The sequence below is a fragment of the Monodon monoceros genome, unplaced genomic scaffold, assembly GCF_005190385.1.
Source record: "Monodon monoceros isolate NGI ecotype Baffin Bay Population unplaced genomic scaffold, NGI_Narwhal_1 Super_Scaffold_4, whole genome shotgun sequence".
NCBI lineage: Eukaryota > Metazoa > Chordata > Mammalia > Artiodactyla > Monodontidae > Monodon > Monodon monoceros.
Genome location: NW_021703781.1, coordinates 57,177,778 through 57,195,664, shown reverse-complemented (window position 1 = coordinate 57,195,664; position 17,887 = coordinate 57,177,778). Strand labels below are relative to the sequence as shown.

The 17,887-nt window shown below is 55.4% G+C and overlaps 2 protein-coding genes across 6 annotated transcripts; both read left to right on the top strand.

Annotated features, from left to right (window-relative positions):
- Positions 1 to 4,887: 4,887 nt before the first annotated feature.
- CALHM1 (calcium homeostasis modulator 1) lies at positions 4,888 to 8,578 on the top strand. Its single transcript, XM_029244715.1, is given in 4 exon segments — positions 4,888 to 4,933; positions 4,936 to 5,438; positions 7,981 to 8,494; positions 8,536 to 8,578. Coding segments are annotated over 3 exon segments (1,032 nt in total). The 3' UTR covers positions 8,464 to 8,494; positions 8,536 to 8,578.
- Positions 8,579 to 11,396: 2,818 nt separating this feature from the next.
- CALHM2 (calcium homeostasis modulator family member 2) lies at positions 11,397 to 17,830 on the top strand. 5 transcript variants are annotated; one of them, XM_029244948.1, is made up of 3 exons: positions 11,397 to 11,647; positions 13,645 to 14,363; positions 15,706 to 16,796. In XM_029244948.1, exons 2-3 carry the CDS (start codon positions 13,809 to 13,811, stop codon positions 16,120 to 16,122), a joined length of 972 nt encoding a protein of 323 aa, XP_029100781.1. In that variant the 5' UTR covers positions 11,397 to 11,647; positions 13,645 to 13,808; the 3' UTR covers positions 16,123 to 16,796. The 5 variants fall into 5 exon arrangements, with proteins under 5 accessions (XP_029100781.1, XP_029100780.1, XP_029100779.1 ...); XM_029244947.1 differs by having other exon boundaries at positions 12,925 to 14,363; XM_029244946.1 differs by having other exon boundaries at positions 12,875 to 14,363.
- The last annotated feature ends 57 nt before the right edge of the window (positions 17,831 to 17,887 follow it).

Genomic DNA, 17,887 nt, shown 5'->3' with positions numbered 1-17,887 from the left:
TTCGTGCCCCGGTCCAGAAGGATCCCACATGCCGCGGAGAAGCTGGGCCAGTGGGCCATGGCCGCTGAGCCTGCGCGTCCGGAGCCTGTGCTCTGCAACGGGAGAGGCCACAACAGTGAGAGGCCCGCGTACCGCAAAAAAAAAAGAACCTCTGGGCCAAGTGTGGGTGTGGGGTCTGACTCAGGGATGAAGACCCTTGAAACACCAGGGTTAAATCTTGCTGGAAGAACTGCCACTCAAGCTCTAGCAGCCCAAACCGGAAGCGTTGGGGGAGATCTAGCCTGTGAGCTCCTCTGGGTCTCTGCCCCTCCCTGATGACTCACTCACCAGACACACACACACACACACACGCATCCTGTTATTGTGCTTGGTGGCCACAGACATGCACAGACTTGGGTTCACCCCACGCTTTTCTGGTCCTCAGGGCATGGGGGCAGCACAGGGGCCCCTGGATGCCCTCCTGGAGCCCAACCCCCTCCATATCGGGCAATCTCTGTTCTCCTGGGTGCTTGCCAAGGGACCTTGTAGGATGGACAATCCCGGCAGCTCAGCATTTCCCCTCCCATCCTGCTGTGGTCAGGCCATGTCAATGTCTGAAATAGTACTGGGGTGGGGAAAGATTTAGGCAAAGTGTTAGCAGGGATTGGGGGTAGTGGGGGAAGGGAGGAGGGAGACCTTGGACATGGTCCAGTCAGCAGGGGTGAACTCCAGCCCAGGGAAAGGAGGCTCAGGGCCCCTACCTTGGGCTGCAAGGAAGCAGCATCTGGACCAGTGAAAAGCCACTGAATGCAATCTATACTCTTGCTTTCTTATACTGAGCACTTATAGGTGCCTACTGCATAGAAAGCACTACTATGCCAGGGAGTAGGGAAGAGAGGATACACAGATGATATGCCCCACCATCAAGGAGCTCACTGTCTACTAGAGGGACAGAGATGGGTATAGACATCATTATAGGGACTTCCTTGGTGGCACCGTGGTCAAGAATCGGTTCGAGCCCTGGTCCAGGAAGATCCCACATGCCGCGGAGCAACTAAGCCCGTGTGCCACTACTGAGCCTGTGCTCTAGAGCCCACGAGCCACAACTACTGAAGCCCAGGCGCCTAGAGCCCGTGCTCTGCAACAAGAGAAGCCACCTTAATGAGAGGCCTACGCACCACAACGAAGAGTAGCCCCCACTCGCCGCAACTAAAAAGAAAGCCGGCACGCAGCAACAAAGACCCAATGCAGCCAAAAAGTAATTAATTAATTAATTAAAAAATAACTGTAATCAAAATTCTAGTGATAATGAGAATAATGGGTTTAGAATCCAATCAAGCTGTTTTTTTCCACGTATTTTGCAGAGTGTATATGTGGTTAGAGAAGACACCTGAAGCCAATTTGGGCACCACGAAAAGGGCACATCGGCTACAAACAGGGAGCCGTGTCCACTATAGATGGAAGACAGAGATTCCAGACAGCCTTTTGGAGCCACACTCCTCCTGGACTCCTGGCCTCATTTGCTGGGTCTCTCTCATCCTACTCTCCACCTGTGGCTGTGCCCCTTGGGAGTCCCCAACAGGGTCCTCCAGGGGCCACCAGCCTGGATGCTCCAGTTACCCAAGGCCCAGGTTGAGGGCTAAGGGGAGCAATATACTTCCCCACCTGTATCCTGCTTGTGACACACTAGCATTTCTACCCAGACTCGTAGAGCAGGAGAACCTCATTCAGCTGGAGGAGAAAGGCAAAAAACCAAAAACAAAACACACTTCCCTGCCTCCTCCTCCACCCACCCTCCTACCCCCAACTCCCACCTGGTCTGGGTTCAAATCCCACTCTTTCACCTACAAGTTGTGTAACTTTTAGCTGGTGCTGGGAAGGAAGAAAACTTTCCTCTACGCTTCTAGGTTCTTCTGGCTTGTTTAAGAATTAAATTGAAACAAGGCAGATGAACAGGAGGAAATCTAATTTCGTACGTATGGGAGTCTCACATACATGAGAGTGTCAGAGACAGAAAGGTAAAATGAGGTACTTACGCCATCCTGAGCTAAGGAGTAGGATAGGGGCCTGGGGCTTCCAAGGGCAGGAGGCTCATTCACAGGACGATAAGTGTTAACCAAAGCAGGTCTGTTTACCCAACACACAGCAAACCAAACTCTGAGATGCCAAGATTTGCGGCAGAGGAAGCGTTTGTTCACAGGAAGGCAATTGAGGAGACGGGAGAAAAAGCCTCAGATCCGCCTCCCCCAAGGCGAGGGGGTTGGGATAGCTATGGAACAAGCAGGTGGGCTTGGCATGGGGAAAGGTGATTGGAGGCAGGAAAAACGTGAGGTAACTGGTGTTCTGCACAGGTGTATCTGGGTTACATGCTTCTGCATATTCAAGTATACAGGCACTTAGCGTGATCTGGGGGTAAACTTTCCAGTCCTCTGACGTCAAAAGGCCATTCATCATACACCTCTGTAGACCCAGTTTTAGGGTTGGTGGTCCCAACCAGCCTCAGCTGGCTTGCACTGGACAAGAACTGGCTCCAAGTTCCTGTAAGACAGTCGGGTTATGTGAAGCTGGGAAGGTATGCAATTAAAGAGGAAAAAAGGGAAAGACAGAAAAAATAACTAAAGCAAGCTTAGTCAGTGAAGGCAGCTTACAAGCAGAGGGGTTTTTACAAGCTGTTCCCCTGTCTGTTGCTCTGAAAGACAAGCTCAAGAATTCCTCTTAGCTAGCCATCAGCTCTCATTAACTCTATGAGGTGCGGTTGCACAAGAAGATGAGCCGATGTTTGGTAACTAGGTGTTTGCCCTGCCATATAGATGGTGCCACTTAGATAAAATTTACCTCTGGGAATAACTCTTTCTCTGGGAAAAATCCCCAATTTAAATTCCTGTAGTTAGTTAAGGGAGGAGCAGTAGTTTCTCTCGAGCCCACAGGGTCTCTACTGCCTTTAGCTCAAAATAACCCACATGCCAAAGTAGCACATCTTGGGGAGGTCTGTTCTGAACCCTACACTTGTCACTTAACCTCCCTGAGCCTCAGTCTCAACCTCTGTGAAATGGGGACAATAAAACCTACCCCATGGCGTTGTACGAGGATCCCATGAGGTGATGCATGTGGAGTGCCGGCATAGGGCCTGACCCAGGGGAAGCCCCGGTCAGTGCCAGTTCTTGTCAGTAACACAGAGACACACAGACACAAAGACCACTCACGTGGTTACGTAAGAGGATGAGGCCAGTACTGAACCCAAGTTCCGCTGCTCACCACTCAAAAGGCCAATACTAGGGGGACAAGTGTTGGTGGGAAAGGAACATCTGCTTGATTCAGCAGTCTTCATCTGGCAGGGGTCGGCTTCCTGTAAAAAGAATTTAGGAACGTGTGTCACACCTTTATCTGTGTCTTCAGGGAACCGGGAGTTCTGTGCCTCTGCTCTGTGGCTGGCCCGTCATCTAAACTCCTACCAGTTTCCCAGCACAACAGCTAGTCTTTGTTTTTACATCTTCATGTTTCCTAACCATTAACTCTTAAGCCAGCCTTCTGAGTCTCAGGGGAGGCCTGGGAGATGAAAGCTTTGCTACAAACAAGAGGCAGGTGGAGGACATGGGTTGGGGCTGGTGCGGGGGAGGTCTGTCCCAGGAAGGCCCCACAGGACCCTGCTTGGTTACAGTTACACTCACACACCACAGAGCCACAAACACTGAAGCCCAAAGCCACAGCAAGTTCACACACACACACACACACACACACACACACACGGGCACACAGATCTGAGGGTCCCAGGGAGCTGCCCTGCCCAGGCTCTCGCTCAGCCTCAGCAGCCCCAACCTCACCCTCTCGCCCCAGACAGAAGCCATCTGGCTGGAGCTGGATCTGACCCACTCTTCTGAGAGAGCTGGCGACATCAAAGGGAGCCCTTTAAGCCCCTTTCCACTTTTCTATGCTGGTGGAGGGGTCCCTGTCTTGGTTCCTGCAGACACTCTGGAGTCCCCAGCCCCAGGCCTGAAACCCTACCGCCCACTCCTTTATTTTTTGATCTGGCGGAGTAGAAGTAGGAGGTAGAGCCAGGAAAGGATTTTTCATCTGTAATCCACAAAGACACAGACGCACCCACCAAGACACAAGCAGACAGGACATAAAAGCGTCTGCATTATGCTTATAGCTCTCTGCCTGGCAGAGAGGGGACCCAGCACCCTCAGATCCAAGTCCACTGACTCCAAATTTAGGGCTTTTTACTTTATTCATTTAGCGCTATCTCCACCACCATCCCCATCCCCACTGTGACCACTATCACCACCATTAACACCATCCCCACCACCATTATCACCCCATTATAGCCACCACCACCACTGCCATCGCTACATCATCAGACCGTCCTTGTCTGAGCAGATGGAGGCGCCCTCTTGGATCCTGACACAGCATGGAGGAAAGACCCAATGAGAAGGGCAGAAGGAGGGCGACATGCTTCCTAGGAGCCCAGGGGACAAGGTCCAGAAGCTCAGGCCTCTGCAGCATCCCTAGTTTCTCCCAAACCTCAACCCTGCTGGAGACAGTGTCTTCCCGGACAAGTCTGAGCCTCCTTCCCTGCCCTCCTCCCAGCCCACAGAGAACTGGTCCCCATCAGGCATGGTCCTCGTGGTTTCCCAGTGCCAGAGCCAGCCGTGGAGAGAGAGAAACCCAGCAAGGGCAGGGCAGGGAGGGGCAGCACCCTGGCTGCACCCATGGGATTGGCCAACCTGTGCCCTCTCGGCCAGCACCTGACTTAGAAGGTTCCTCAAAGAGACAGTGGCCTCAGCCTCCGCCCTGAGCTCTGCCCATCTCAGCCATGAAGTACCCACTCAGTGGGCAGAGTGGGCCTCAGGGGCCATCCTGAGGCAGCAGTGAGGTGGGAGGAGGCCGGCAGACCCCGTGCGGGGCACCATGGACAAGTTCCGGATGATCTTCCAGTTCCTGCAGTCCAAGCAGGAGTCTTCATGAATGGCACCTGCAGCATCGTGACCCTGGCCAGCGCCCAGGTGTACTCCGCCCTCGCCTTCAACTGGCCCTGCCTGCCGGGCTACAACGTGGCCTGCAGCGCCGGCATTCTGCTGGCGCCACCTCTGGTGCTCTTTCTGCTCGGTCTAGTCATGAACAGCAACGTGTCCATGCTGGCTGAAGAGTGGAAGCGGCCACCGGGCCACCGGGCCAAGGACGCCGCCGTGCCGCGCTGCGTGTTCTGCTCCGTGGCTCAGCGCGCCCTCATCGCACCCGTCGTCTGGGTGGCCGTCACACTGCTGGATGGCAAGTGCTTCCTCTGTGCCCTCTGCACTGCTGTGCCCATGACCATGCTGGGCAACGGCAGTCTGGCCCCCGGCCTGCCCCCGCCCGAGCTCGCCCGCCTGCTGACCCGGGTGCCCTGCCCCGAGGTCTGTGACGGCGACTGGCTGCTGGCCCGCGAGGTGGCCGTGTGCTACCTGTGCTGCGTCTCGCAGGTAAGGGGCCAGATGGCCTTGGGCTGGGTCTCCCCTCACAGACCGGGTCCCTCAGAAAGGACCCCATCCCCCATCTCGAAATGGGGCTTCCTCAGGATGTGGTCATGTTTCCCCAAATAGATGTAGGCCCCCAGCCAGGGCTGGGTCTCCCTCCTCAGACGGAGCTCCATGGGGGCAGGGGCATATTTCCCCAAAGGAGGCCAGGGCCTCCGAAGGCAGAACCATGTGTCTTCCCTCAGGCCAGTGCCACCTGGGAAAGGAGCACTGTGCCCTGTGCTGAGGTCCCCAGAGGGGACCCAACTGCTCAGCCAGCCCCTCATCCTCCACCCTGAGCTCCAGTTTGGAAATCTGGGGGAATCTGCATCCATTTCCTCTTCCAGGCCGGGGCAGTGGTGAGGCCAGTGTGTGGCTGGGCAATTTGGGTACATTTCCCTGGCAAATGTCCCCAGCTGGTGCTCCCTGCTCAGGGAGTGGGAGCTGAGGGGCCGGTGCCCCTGGAAGGGAGGCCTGAGTGAGGGGGATGCACTGTTGGGATGTGCCCCAAAGGAAGGGATGGAGGACCCACTGATGGGGAAATCTAGAGCTCAGGTCCCTCAGCCTCGCTCCCACGTCCTCTGCCCCTCAGACCTCCTCTGCAGTTACTGTGCGTGGGGAGGAAGACCCAGGCAGGGACCCAGGCTGTCAGGGAGGGGACAGGGGGCTGGGCCTGCCCTGCAAGCCTGGAGAAACATGCACACCCTGCTCCAGCGAATCCAGACACCCCCGCTCCCCCTCCAGCCTGGACTCTCCCCTGTGGGTTTTGCGTCATCACCAGGCACCCATGTGAACCTCACGCTCCAAGCGTACAATCTGAACTCTGCTTCCCTCCCAGCCTGCACCTCCTCTCCTGTGGGTACTTGTCCGTCATCCCAGGCCTCGGGGCCTGGGGCAGCTGTCCCTCCACCTGACCTTTAAACCATCAACTCATAAACTAAAAGGGCCCCCAGATGGCAGGCTGCCTGGCCTATAGACATGTTTCATTTGGCCTTCAGGGGTTGAATTCGAAATTCAATTTTAGAATTAGTTGGCATCATCTAAACCCCAGAAATTTTCCCATGAAAATGAGATTGTCCAGCGTTACTTGAAACTTCAGGAGATTCAGCCGAGCAGGGTCCACACTTCCTCACCCAGCACATGCTCTGCACCTCCCCACCTGATGGTTACTCTGCCATAACCCACTGCCCCACTACAGGCATCTGGGTTGCCCTGCTTCCCCATCCTGATCTGGCCGAGTGCTTCTCTGTGCAACTGGGGTTGACCCTGAAGCTCAGACTGGGGGAGCAGCCTTCCCCACAGTGAGTAACTGGAAGAACAGAACTAGCACCCAAGCATCCGGTGCTCTTCAGCATGGAGTTTGAGCAATTGTCCACTTTGTCTCGGTGACCCCTGAGCCCAGCTCAGAGCCCACACAAAGGAAGCGCTGACTGAGCGCTGCTGACTGAAAGGCAGACACTAGCAGGAGCCGGAGGAGAGATACAGGACTCAGAGGAGGAAGCGTCACTATGGGAGGTCAAGGAAGGCTTCCTGAAGGAAGAGGCATGCTTACTGAGGGCTGGTTGGCCTAATAATAGTGGCTAACAGTTACTGAACACTAACTAGGTACCAGGCACTGTGCTAAGTTTATTATCACATTTAGTCCTCAGAACAACCCAATGGGATAGGTACTATCAACAGCCCCGTTTTGTAGGTGGGAGACACTTTGCTCCTAGTCAACCATTAAGGACAGGCATACTTCGTTTTATTGCAATTCACTTTATTAGGCTTTGTAGACATTGCATTTTTCACAAGTTGAAGTTTCATGGCAACCCTGCATCGAGCAAGTCTATTGGCGCCATTTTTCCAACAGCTTTTGTTCACTTCATGTCTCTGTGTCGCGTTTTGCTTATTCTCATGTTTCAAATTTTTCATTATTATATTTGTTATGGTGATCTGTGATCAATGATCTTTGATGTTACTACTATAACTCACTGAAGGCTCAAATGATGGTTAGCATTTTGTAGCAATAAAGTATTTTTTAATTAAGGTATGTATATTGTTTTTTATACATAATGCTATTCTACACTTAATAGACTACAGTATAGTGTAAACATAACTTTTATATGCATCGGGCAACCAAAAACTTCGTGTGACTCACTTTATTGCAATACTTGCTTTATTGTAATGGCCTGGAGCAGAACCCACCATATCTCTGGGATACGCCTGTAGTGGAGACAGGCAAACCCATGCAGCCTATTTCCAGGGTCTGCCCAGCTAACTCCTGTGTACTGAGTGCCAGACCTACATACAGGGCATTTTACTCACGTGGTCTCATTTCCATGAGATGGGTAGGTCTATGCCCATTTTACAGAAGAGAAAGTGGAGGCCAAGAGGTGCTATCATTTGCTCTTTGTTGTCAGTGCTCTTTTCCCTAAAGGCCCTGACATGGAGTGTGCTTTGGGGGGTTGGACAGGTTTGGGAGGCTAGAGGGCAGTGCCCAGCTGACTCTCTCTTCTCTCCCCTGCAGTCACTGGGCTGGTCCTTCGTGCTGCTGACCACACTGCTGGCATTCGTCGTGCGCTCTGTGCGGCCCTGCTTCACTCAGGCCGCCTTCCTCAAAAGCAAGTACTGGTCCCACTACATCGACAGTGAGCGCAAGCTCTTCGATGAGACAGGCACGGAGCACGCCAAGGCCTTTGCCAAGGTCTGTATCCAGCAGTTCTTCGAGGCCATGATCCATGACCTGGAGCTGGGTCACGGCGATGGGGCGCTGGCTGCAGTCCCTGCTGGCTCGGCTGCTCCCACTGCCACAGACGGTGCCAACGAGGAGAGGGAGAAGCTGCGCGGCATCACCGATCAAGGCACCACGAACAGGCTGCTCACGCGCTGGCACGAGTGCAAGCCACCCCTGCGGCTGAGCCAGGAGGAGCCACTGGTGGGCAATGGCTGGGCTGGGGGCGGGTCCCGGCCTTCACGCAAGGAGGTGGCCACCTACTTCAGCAAAGTGTGAGCCGCAGCCAGGTGAAGAGGCAGGAATGGGGGTCTGAGGCCACAGCACCTCAGACCCCCAAACCAGATGGAGAAATGAAGGCTGCAAGTGCCGGCAGGAGGCCCCAGAGCACTCACCTCGTGCCCAGGCACTCACCTGCCCATTTGGGGCAGGAAATTTGGAGCTGGAAGGGGACCTCACCCCTCCAACTGTGACACTACCCTGGGTGGCCATGAGCAGCATTAGTCAGAAGGGCTCAGAACTGGCTTGGGGGGGACAAGCTCCCACCTGCCCAGCCCCTCCCAGGCCACTCCACCCCTGGTTCACTATCTCCTTTCAGGTCCTACGAGCATCCTTGCCCCAGCATCCACTCATCTGTGATGTTTTAGGATCTCTGTTCCCTTATGCTCAAGGCTCAGGGAGTGGGAGAGTGTCCAGCCATCTCATGAAGTAGGAATCCTCTGATTTGGGCCAATCTCCTGAGTGAGGCTGAACGGGCCAAGGTGGGCCATAACGACATGACACAGCCTCATGTGGTCACAGGTTGATAAGACAAGATGCCAGAAGCTAGGTACACTCAGGAGAAGCCAGGGTGTGTCTCACCATGGAGTTCACGCGACATCATCAAGGTGGATTGCACATTTACTTAGCACTGGTCACAAAAGGCCCCGGGTCTTAGTCTGTTTGAATCGCTATAACAAATACGGCAGACTGGGTAGCTTATAAACAACAGAGACCTCTCTCACAATTCTGGAGACTGGAAGTCCAAGATCATGACGCTGCCATGGTCATGTTCTGACGGAGGCCCTCACTGGTTGGTAGCCAGTGCCTCCTCACTGTGTCCTCACATGGCGGAAAGGGCTAGGGGGCTCTCTGGAGCCTCTTTCGTAAGGCATCAATCCCATGCCTTAAGCACCTCAAAGACCCCACTCCCTGATACCATCACCTTTGGGGGGCAAGATTCAACATATGAATTTTGGGGGACACATTCAGACCATAGCACATCCCATGGAGATGTCCTTGGAGGCTGCCCTGACACACCCCTCACATCAGAAATCAGACCATCCCCAGAGCTTGAGCATTTAGAAAAAGAAGCTGATGCCTTCCCATTTTCTCAGAGACTACCCCCCACCCCGGTGGAGGGGGTCTAAAGTGCTGAGAGCCTCCGCCCTGAGGTGGGGATGAGGGTGGAGGGGTGGGAGCGGAGCTGCCTAGGGCGGAAACAGCTCAGACTCCAGAGTGAGAGAGAACTGGGTCAAATGCTGGAACCACCACTTACAAACCGTGTCCCTTGGGTCAGTTGCTTCATTTTTCTGTGCCTCAGTTTCCTCATCTGTACAGTGGGGATGAGGCACCTACTTCATGGGCTGTGTGAGCATTAAATAGGTGAGGTGTGTAAAGTGCATGGCACGTGGTAGGCACTCCGTTTCTGGCGGATAATGTGTGTATCAATTTCCAAACCTGAGGTCTTATCCTCCTCTTCTCCCTGGACGTAGGGGGAGGGGACGTAAGGAACTGGAGCTACCTTTGTCGAGGGGGAAACTGAGGGCCGAGAAGATGAGCTTCTTGCCACCCCCCACCCCCCAGACATCTTTGAGACTAAGTCCCACTCATCTAAGAATTCATTTTGATCTTGATCCCTGTAACACTGTGTTAATAATTTCCATTCTTCCTTAAGCATCCTTCCCTCTAGTCCCACTTCTGAGACCCAGTCTCCCTCCCTTTATTTGGGAAGAGGGCGAGACCTGGAAGCCAAGGTGCGCTGGAGGGCTCCTCCAGGAGGTGGGACTTGCTCTAGGGGAAGACTCAGATGAGTAAAGACCAGGGGTGTGTTGGCAGCTGTGGGGTGGTGGGCTCCAGTGGGAAAAGCCAGCCCAGAGGTATTGGGAGGTACAAAATATGAAGGAAAGAGTAAAGCTTTGGGTCAGACAGACCTGGGTTCAAATACTAGGGCTGTAGGACCTGTAGTTACCCAATCCCTCTGACCCCCAGTTGTCTGTCTATAAGATGGATGTTACAAAGACCTGCTTTTTAGGGTTATAGTGAGGTTAAAGGATGACTTTTGAGGAAGAATTGGGAACTTTGGCACATGGTAGGATGTGAAAAAATAAACACTGGTCCTTTTCTCTTCATTCCTGCATGTGAACAAGCCCAGCTCAGGGAGGCCAGCATGTCACTTAGCAGTTCCATGCTCCCAGAACCACAAGCAGTGCAGAGCAGACAGGGGTCTGGGGGAGGTTGGGGGGGTCTCTCCCTTGATCCTGGGGGCCATCTAGACTGTCCTTGGACAGGGCTCTCCCTTTCAGCATTCCTGACCCATGGCTTTTCAGCCTCAGCTTGCATACTCCCACAGATGGGGAGCTCATGACCACTTTCTGGGACATGCTGGGCGGCTCTGATTGTTACAAAGGGCTTCCTTGAGAAACCTGCCTCCTCGTAATTTCCACCTACCAGTCAGAGCTCTACCCACAGGGCCTTAGAAAATCCCTAGAGTCCAGAATTTTCTCATCAGTGCTCCTGAGATTTGAAGCAGCACCTGGGGAGCTAGCTGAAGTACAGACAGAAGAGCCAGCAGGGGGAGGGTTTGCTCAGAGAGGGGCAGGACGGCTCTGAGGGAGAAGGGCCAGAACAGGGGAGGGGTACCCCTGGCTTTGCGCACCCCGCTAGGAGGCAGCGTCAGTCTGGTGGCACCTCTCCCCTAACCCTGCTTGGGACTCGGTTCTGGCAGCTTCTGTCGGTAGGGGTCAAGCAGGGGGTGCTCCCGAAACCGGCCTGGAGGGCAGGCCCGGGCCAGATCTGGCTGAGGCCCCCTTCCTGGCCCGGAACTGGTCCCACTGGCGTGGAGCCTCAGAAGGCAGGCGAGCCGCCGCAGTCCCCTCCACTTCCTCTCCTCCCCCCCGCCACCCCCCCCCCCCCCCCCCCCCCCCCCCCCCCCCCCCCCCCCCACTGCCTGGCGCCCGCCCGGAGGCTGTTTTTCCACTGGCTGGCGCGAAACATCCAACTCACGGGTTCTGCCTCTTTTCTGGAGTTAAAATTTTCTGAAGACACAAGCCCCAGGCCCTGCTGGTCTCTCCGGAGCAGAAGCAAAGCGGGAGGGAGCCCGCCTAGGGCGCGGGCTGGCCCATGCCCGGGAGCTCCAATGTCCTCGCCCCACTTGCCCAGATCCGTGGAGGCCAAGGCCACCGGTGCCCGCAGCTGACCCCAGGTAAGGAAGGGGAACATGCAGGGCCACTCCGAGGCTGCCCAGAGGGATTGTCCCGGGGAGCCAGGCCCCTCGATGAGGACCCCAGTCCCCAGCCACCTGTTTCCTGTCCTGACTGTGGCTGGTGGAGGTCCCATCCCGGGCCTGGGGGCCAGGGGCAGTAGTCTCAGAAGATAGCCTGTTCCCTCCTCTGCTCACCACCCACCAGTGTTCAGGCATCTTGTGCCCACTTTGGGTGGTTTCTGAACCCAGGCGAGCAGATTAGGAGCCCTGAAGCCAAGAGGGGAGAAGGAAGAGGGAGAGGGGGCTGTCTTTAACCCGTTCATCCCCAGCAATATCACAAACTCTCTTTCCCAAGGAGTTAGGCGGAGCCCCTGGGCCCCCAGGCAGTGAGTTAGGGAAGTCAGGTCTCCTCCTCCTCCTGGAAACCAGCCCATCTGGCCTCCTCAGTGGCCACCCAGCTCTGTACCAGCCCGTCTGGCCGCCTTGGCAGTGATTAGGAGGGGTGGTGGTCTCAGGAGGCATAGAAGGAAATATGGGCAGGTCTCCCCACATTTGTTTGCTCCGTCCCTCCACTCCCCAGCTGCCTCTGGCCTGAGGACTTTTGTTTTTCACTCCCCGGATGGAGAGAAGAACATGGGCCACACCCCGGCCTGTGTGGGTGGAGCCTGGGAAGGGAGTTGGGGCAGAACACCGCAGGAGCCCCGAGGCCATGGCCACTTCCTGGCAAGCTGCCAGCGCATCTGCTGGCCAGAGAGAGAGGGTGGTGGGTATGGCCAAGCCTTAGCCTTCATCAAGGCTTCCTGTTGCTGGCCGGCTGGGCGGTCCCCAGGCCTAGGGACCTCGGTGGAACAGAGCTGCCGGATAAGGAAAGGGTAACGGGTGGGGAAGGGGAGGTCTGCCAAGGCTCTTGCGGATGGGCACAGAGCAGTGTCAGTAGGAAACCAGGAAAGTAGAGGGCTCCCTTAGCTTGACTCACCCTCGTCCACTTCCCAGGCCTCCTTAGGTCATGCTCAGAAGTCCTGCCCAGGCACCTCCATACTTGAATAGCTTTGAGCAGCGCACTTTATCCTCCTGAGGTCTTAGCCTCCTGATCTTTGCCAGAAGGACAATCATCCCCCATCTGCCTCACTTCTGGGAGGCACCCTCAGGACTGGACAGGGTGAGATGGAGGGTCTCATATACAGGACGACTATCAGGCACTGTTTATTCCCTTTCATTTTCCTCCAGCATTCCTGAGAGGAGAGCAAGGACCAGAATGACTTACCCTCTTTTCACAGATGAGGACACTGAGGTCCAGAGAAAGGTCATGAAGTATGTTGAGAGCCAGGATCTCCTAAACCAGTCCAAAGCCTGAGGTCTCCAAAATGAGAAGGTTCTTGTGAACTCCAGGGATGCTGCACCAGGCTCACCACTGACTGGAGGCCCCTTCCTCTACCCCACCCCCATCCCCCCATATCACAGGGTCAAGTCCAAGTCCCTTATCCACCAGAACACCTACTCTGGCTTTTATACCCATGGGCTAGACACCTTGAGGACACACCCTCCAAATAGTCCTAGGTCCCCCAGCACATTAGCAGTACCTGGAATCCCAAAGGGAAAGGCAGTCAACAGCCCACAGTCCCCAATGCCACAGGGCCAGTCCTAGTCCCCATATCAAAGGAAGCTTGTGGTGATGACAAGAACCTAAGTGTCTGAGGCAGATAGAGCTGAGCTTGAATCTCAGCTCTGCCATTCATATGTGAGCCCGATAAGCACTCACCCCAAGAAAGCCTCCACCTTCCCTACGTGCACTGGGATATCAGAGCTCAGTGCAGGATCTTGACGATGGGCAATGAGGGATGTAAAGCGCCCGACATAGTAAGAGCTCAGTGAACAGTGGCTATTCTCATCCCACCCAGGCCCTGGGGCTCCCCAAGTCTCCTTCCTTTCCCAGCCTGACTACGCAAGATCCCCTCGGTCCCTGTTTTTAGAGGCAAATACTGATCAGTCATCTACAGTCCCACAGGAAGCACCAGGCCAGCCACTGCAGGGGATCAAATGGCAAGACTGTGCCCTGCCTTCAGGGGCCCGTAGCCTGTGCGCTTTCCTAGTCCCACCAGGAGCCACCGTCCCAGTCTCCTGCCTCCACCCTTGCCATCGGTCCCCCAGCTGACCCGTCACCATGGCAGCCCTGATCGCAGAGAACTTCCGCTTCCTATCACTCTTCTTCAAGAGCAAGGATGTGATGATTTTCAACGGGCTGGTGGCACTGGGCACGGTGGGCAGCCAGGAGCTGTTCAGTGTGGTGGCGTTCCACTGCCCTTGCTCACCAGCCCGGAACTACCTGTACGGGCTGACAGCCATCGGTGTGCCCGCCCTGGTGCTCTTCCTCATTGGCGTCATCCTCAACAACCATACCTGGAACCTGGTTGCCGAGTGCCAGTACCGGAGGACCAAGAACTGCTCGGCTGCCCCCAACTTCCTCCTTCTAAGCTCCATTGTGGGCCGCGCAGCCGTGGCCCCCATCACCTGGTCTGTCATCTCTCTGCTGCGTGGTGAGGCCTACGTCTGTGCTCTCAGCGAATTTGTGGACCCCTCTTCGCTCACAGCTGGGGAAGACAGTTTCCCACTGGCCCAGGCCACAGAAATCCTGGCCACGTTCCCGTGTCGGGAGGGCCCTGCCCGCCTGTCAGGTTTCCGGGAGGAGGTCAGCCGCAGGCTCAAGTACGAGTCCCAGGTGAGCCTGTGCCAAGGGAAGCTCCTCTTCTTTCTCTCCTACGCGGTGGCTGGTGGGGAGGTGCCGGGATGACCCAGTATTAATGCTGGAGTCAGTCCTCAGGGGCTGAGATCTCCAGGAAGTCACTAGATTATCAGCGTTGGGCATCAGAGTTGGGTAACTATGGGTCAGCGCTTGGTGGGGCAAGGGTGAATGCCATCCCCAATAAGAGAGTTTTAAACATTAAAGGAATGTTCTTCTTGCTCAGACCAAGCCTTGATCCCAGTCACAGATTAAGCTCTTTGCTCCAGCCAGACTGTGCACGAACCCCTGCCATCTTATGAAATATTTGCTGTCGACCGTGAGCTGAAAGTGGAGTGTGGCTGGCTCAGGGGATGAGCATGTTCCTATCCCAGCAAAGGCCCCTGTCCAGCACTGCGTCAGCCTCAGGCATTGCTGACAGGAGGCGAATCCCTTGAGACTGGAAAGGCTGTCCCGTCGGGAGGCAGCAGCTGCTGTCCTGATCCTAGCCTCAGCCTGGGCTTAGTTCTGAAGGAGCTGAGTTGGTCAGGGCGAGAGGGCAAGGGCAGAGACCTGGGCAGGAGCAGAAAAACAGCTGAAGTATCCACTTAAGAACAGCAGGGCATGAGGGCGAGATAGGAAAGAGCAAAGATTTTCTAAAGGGCTCCTCTTGGGTACAGAAGAAACACAAGTAGGAGCAGGGCTGGAGACAGCACCAAAGGAGATGGAACATGGTAGACAGAGAGAAATAAAATGTATTTGATGATGCTCAAATGCCCACAGCTCTCTGTACAGGCTTAAATGGGGAAACAAAGATGACCTCGACGGTCCTAGCCCGCAACAGGCTCACAGCCAAGCGAGACAAGCACATGGGTAATTTCAAAGCAAGGCAGAGAATGATGATAAGAGGAACCAGGCCATGAGGACTCAGGGAAGGCAAAATTGCTCCCAGAAGGGATTTTTGAAGGCTTCCCGGAAGTGGTATCTGGGCTGAGCCTGGTAGATTGAGCTGGATTTTGGTGGGCTCAGATGATGTGGAGGGGGCCCTTGGGGCTGCAGGAATGGCAGCTGAAATTGCAGGAGGCTAAGTCTAAGTACAGAGACGGCGTGAGCTCAAGGGAGTGAGGGCAAAGAGGAGGAATTACAGCCAGAAGGGCCTGCCGCCCTTAGAGGAGCAGAATCTGCGGCCAGGTAAGTGACAGAACCAGCTCTCAGGGGGTCGTGACATCAGGTTCAGCCCAGCCCACACGCTCTGACCAGCTCCCGCTACTTCTTACTGGGGCGCTGGCGGCCCAGACAGCTCCTCCTTGCCTGCCCTCAACCCCGCCCCTTCTCTGGCCAGCTCTTCGGGTGGCTGCTCATCGGTGTGGTGGCCATCCTGGTGTTCCTGACCAAGTGCCTCAAGCACTACTGCTCACCACTCAGCTACCGCCAGGAGGCCTACTGGGCGCAGTACCGGGCCAACGAGGACCAGCTCTTCCAGCGCACAGCCGAGGTGCACTCGCGGGTGCTGGCTGCCAACAACGTGCGCCGCTTCTTCGGCTTCGTGGCACTCAACGAGGATGACGAGCAGCTGGTTGCCAAGTTCCCAGTGGAAGGCACACAGCCACGGCCGCAGTGGAACGCCATCACCGGCGTCTATTTGTACCGCGAGAACCAGGGCCTCCCACTCTACAGCCGCCTGCACAAGTGGGCCCAGGGTCTGGTGGGCAACGGCGCAGCCCAAGACAACACAGAGATGGTCCTGCTCGCCTCCTAAGGGTCCTGTTCCCACACTCTTTGCCAATGACACTACTTGGTCCCAAACAGAACCCCATGGCCTGTTCACATCAGCATCAGAGGGGAATTTTTTTGGGGGGGCGCAGTGGGGTGCTTGTGGGATCTTAGTTCCCCAACCAGGGACTGAACCTGCACCCTCGGCAGTGAACGCCCGGAGTCCCAACTACCTGACTGCTAGGGAATTCCCCAGAGGGGATTTTTTTTTTTTTTTTTTTTTTAACCATAGCTTTTGGGGGAAACAGGCCAGGAAAAAGGAACACAAAGTAAAACTGGGGAACAGATGTGAGAGCTAGTAGACAACGTGGTCAGCTCCGGCAGGAAGGCTCTCAGACCTGAAGAAATTCCTTCTCCTGTTGCCACCAGCCACATGGTCAACAGCTTTGGAGAAAAGACCCTTTCCCAGAACTGGTCCTTAATTAACTACGATGTGGATGAACTTTGACTGGTAGGACCCAGTCCCACCGGTCTGCGAAGCCCTGGACAGCAGAGCCAGGTGACAACAAAACTCACCAGCAGGCTCCTTGTGCGGAACACTGTGTGTAACTGTATATGGACACCTGGCCCGGTGCTGCTCACCTGGGAAGCAGCCCCCAATGTACGCCTCTAGCCTTATTTTCTATAAATTTTTGATATAAAGTTTTTCTTAGTATAAAGGACTAGCTTGGTGTCTGCACAATTGGATGGGCCATGCCACAGCAGGCTGGAGGTCATGGGGACAGGCCCAAATCCCATTCCTGGGGAGGGAAGAGGACAGAGACTCTGGGCAAGACTGAAATGGATGGAAGGGAAGGCTGGGGCACAGGGAGAGCCAGGTGTTCCCACACGCAGGAAGGCCCTGGGATTGACGACGTCTTAACTGGGTTCAGTTTTCTGATTTGATCTGGGAAACGGATGGAACCCGGCCTTTCTCAGAGGGAAGCTCGGCTAAAATTTCACGAGTCAGCAGATCCTGCCCTTGCACTCAGTAGGGCAGCCTGCTCTCGTAACCTAGAGCTAGTGACCAAGAACCAGGCCAAGCCCTGCTCTGCCTCCCTCCCATGCCCGCCCCTGCCTGAGCCCCTCCACCACCTCTAAAATCTCTGATGCTCTCTCCCTTGTCCCTGTCCTGCTTTTTGGCATATGACTCAGTCACTTCCCATGGAAAAGCTCTCCAGCTCTTAGGACATTTAAAGCTCTGCCCAAGAAAACTTTAATGCCCTTAAGACCAAGCCAAAAATGAACTGGCTTCAACAACTAGCTGGGTGTGTGTTGGCCTCGAGGAACTCTAGAACATACAGGATTATTACTTATCAAGCAGAAGGAGAGACAGTCTTTCTGGGAACTTTACAGGGAGGTGGGGGTATAGCGGGCCCGTCATGTCCCCTTCTCCCTCAGGACTCAAGGACCAGCAAGTCAATCAAGGCCCTCCGCCCAGCAAGCTCTGCTCAGGGGAGCTACAGGGAGCCAGAGAAACTGTGCAGCTCTCCCAAAGCCCCACAGCATGTGGATCTACGTCCCAGCCTCACAGCCTCCACAAAGGGGCACGAGGTGCTAGCTGAGCTGAGGCTGAGGGAATGCCCAGAGACTCTGCGATCTAGGAGAGCAACGCGCTTCCCGGACCCTGCTGACCCCCACTAGCTGGACCAAGAGCCTGGCCAGGGCCAAAGTGGGATCCTGACCACAGAGTCCCTGGGGGTCGGCCCTCCATTCCTGCTCCCCGGGGACCTCCCATGAAGGAGAGACTTAGCTTTTCTGGGAGCCCAGGA

What these genes read in the sequence shown, in the direction of transcription:
- CALHM2 (XM_029244948.1), top strand. Translation starts at nt 13,809, where the DNA reads ATGGCAGCCCTGATCGCAGAGAACTTCCGCTTCCTATCACTCTTCTTC. An exon ending in GGCTCAAGTACGAGTCCCAG is followed by an intron (nt 14,364 to 15,705) that starts GTGAGCCTGTGC and finishes TTCTCTGGCCAG; the next exon opens with CTCTTCGGGTGGCTGCTCAT.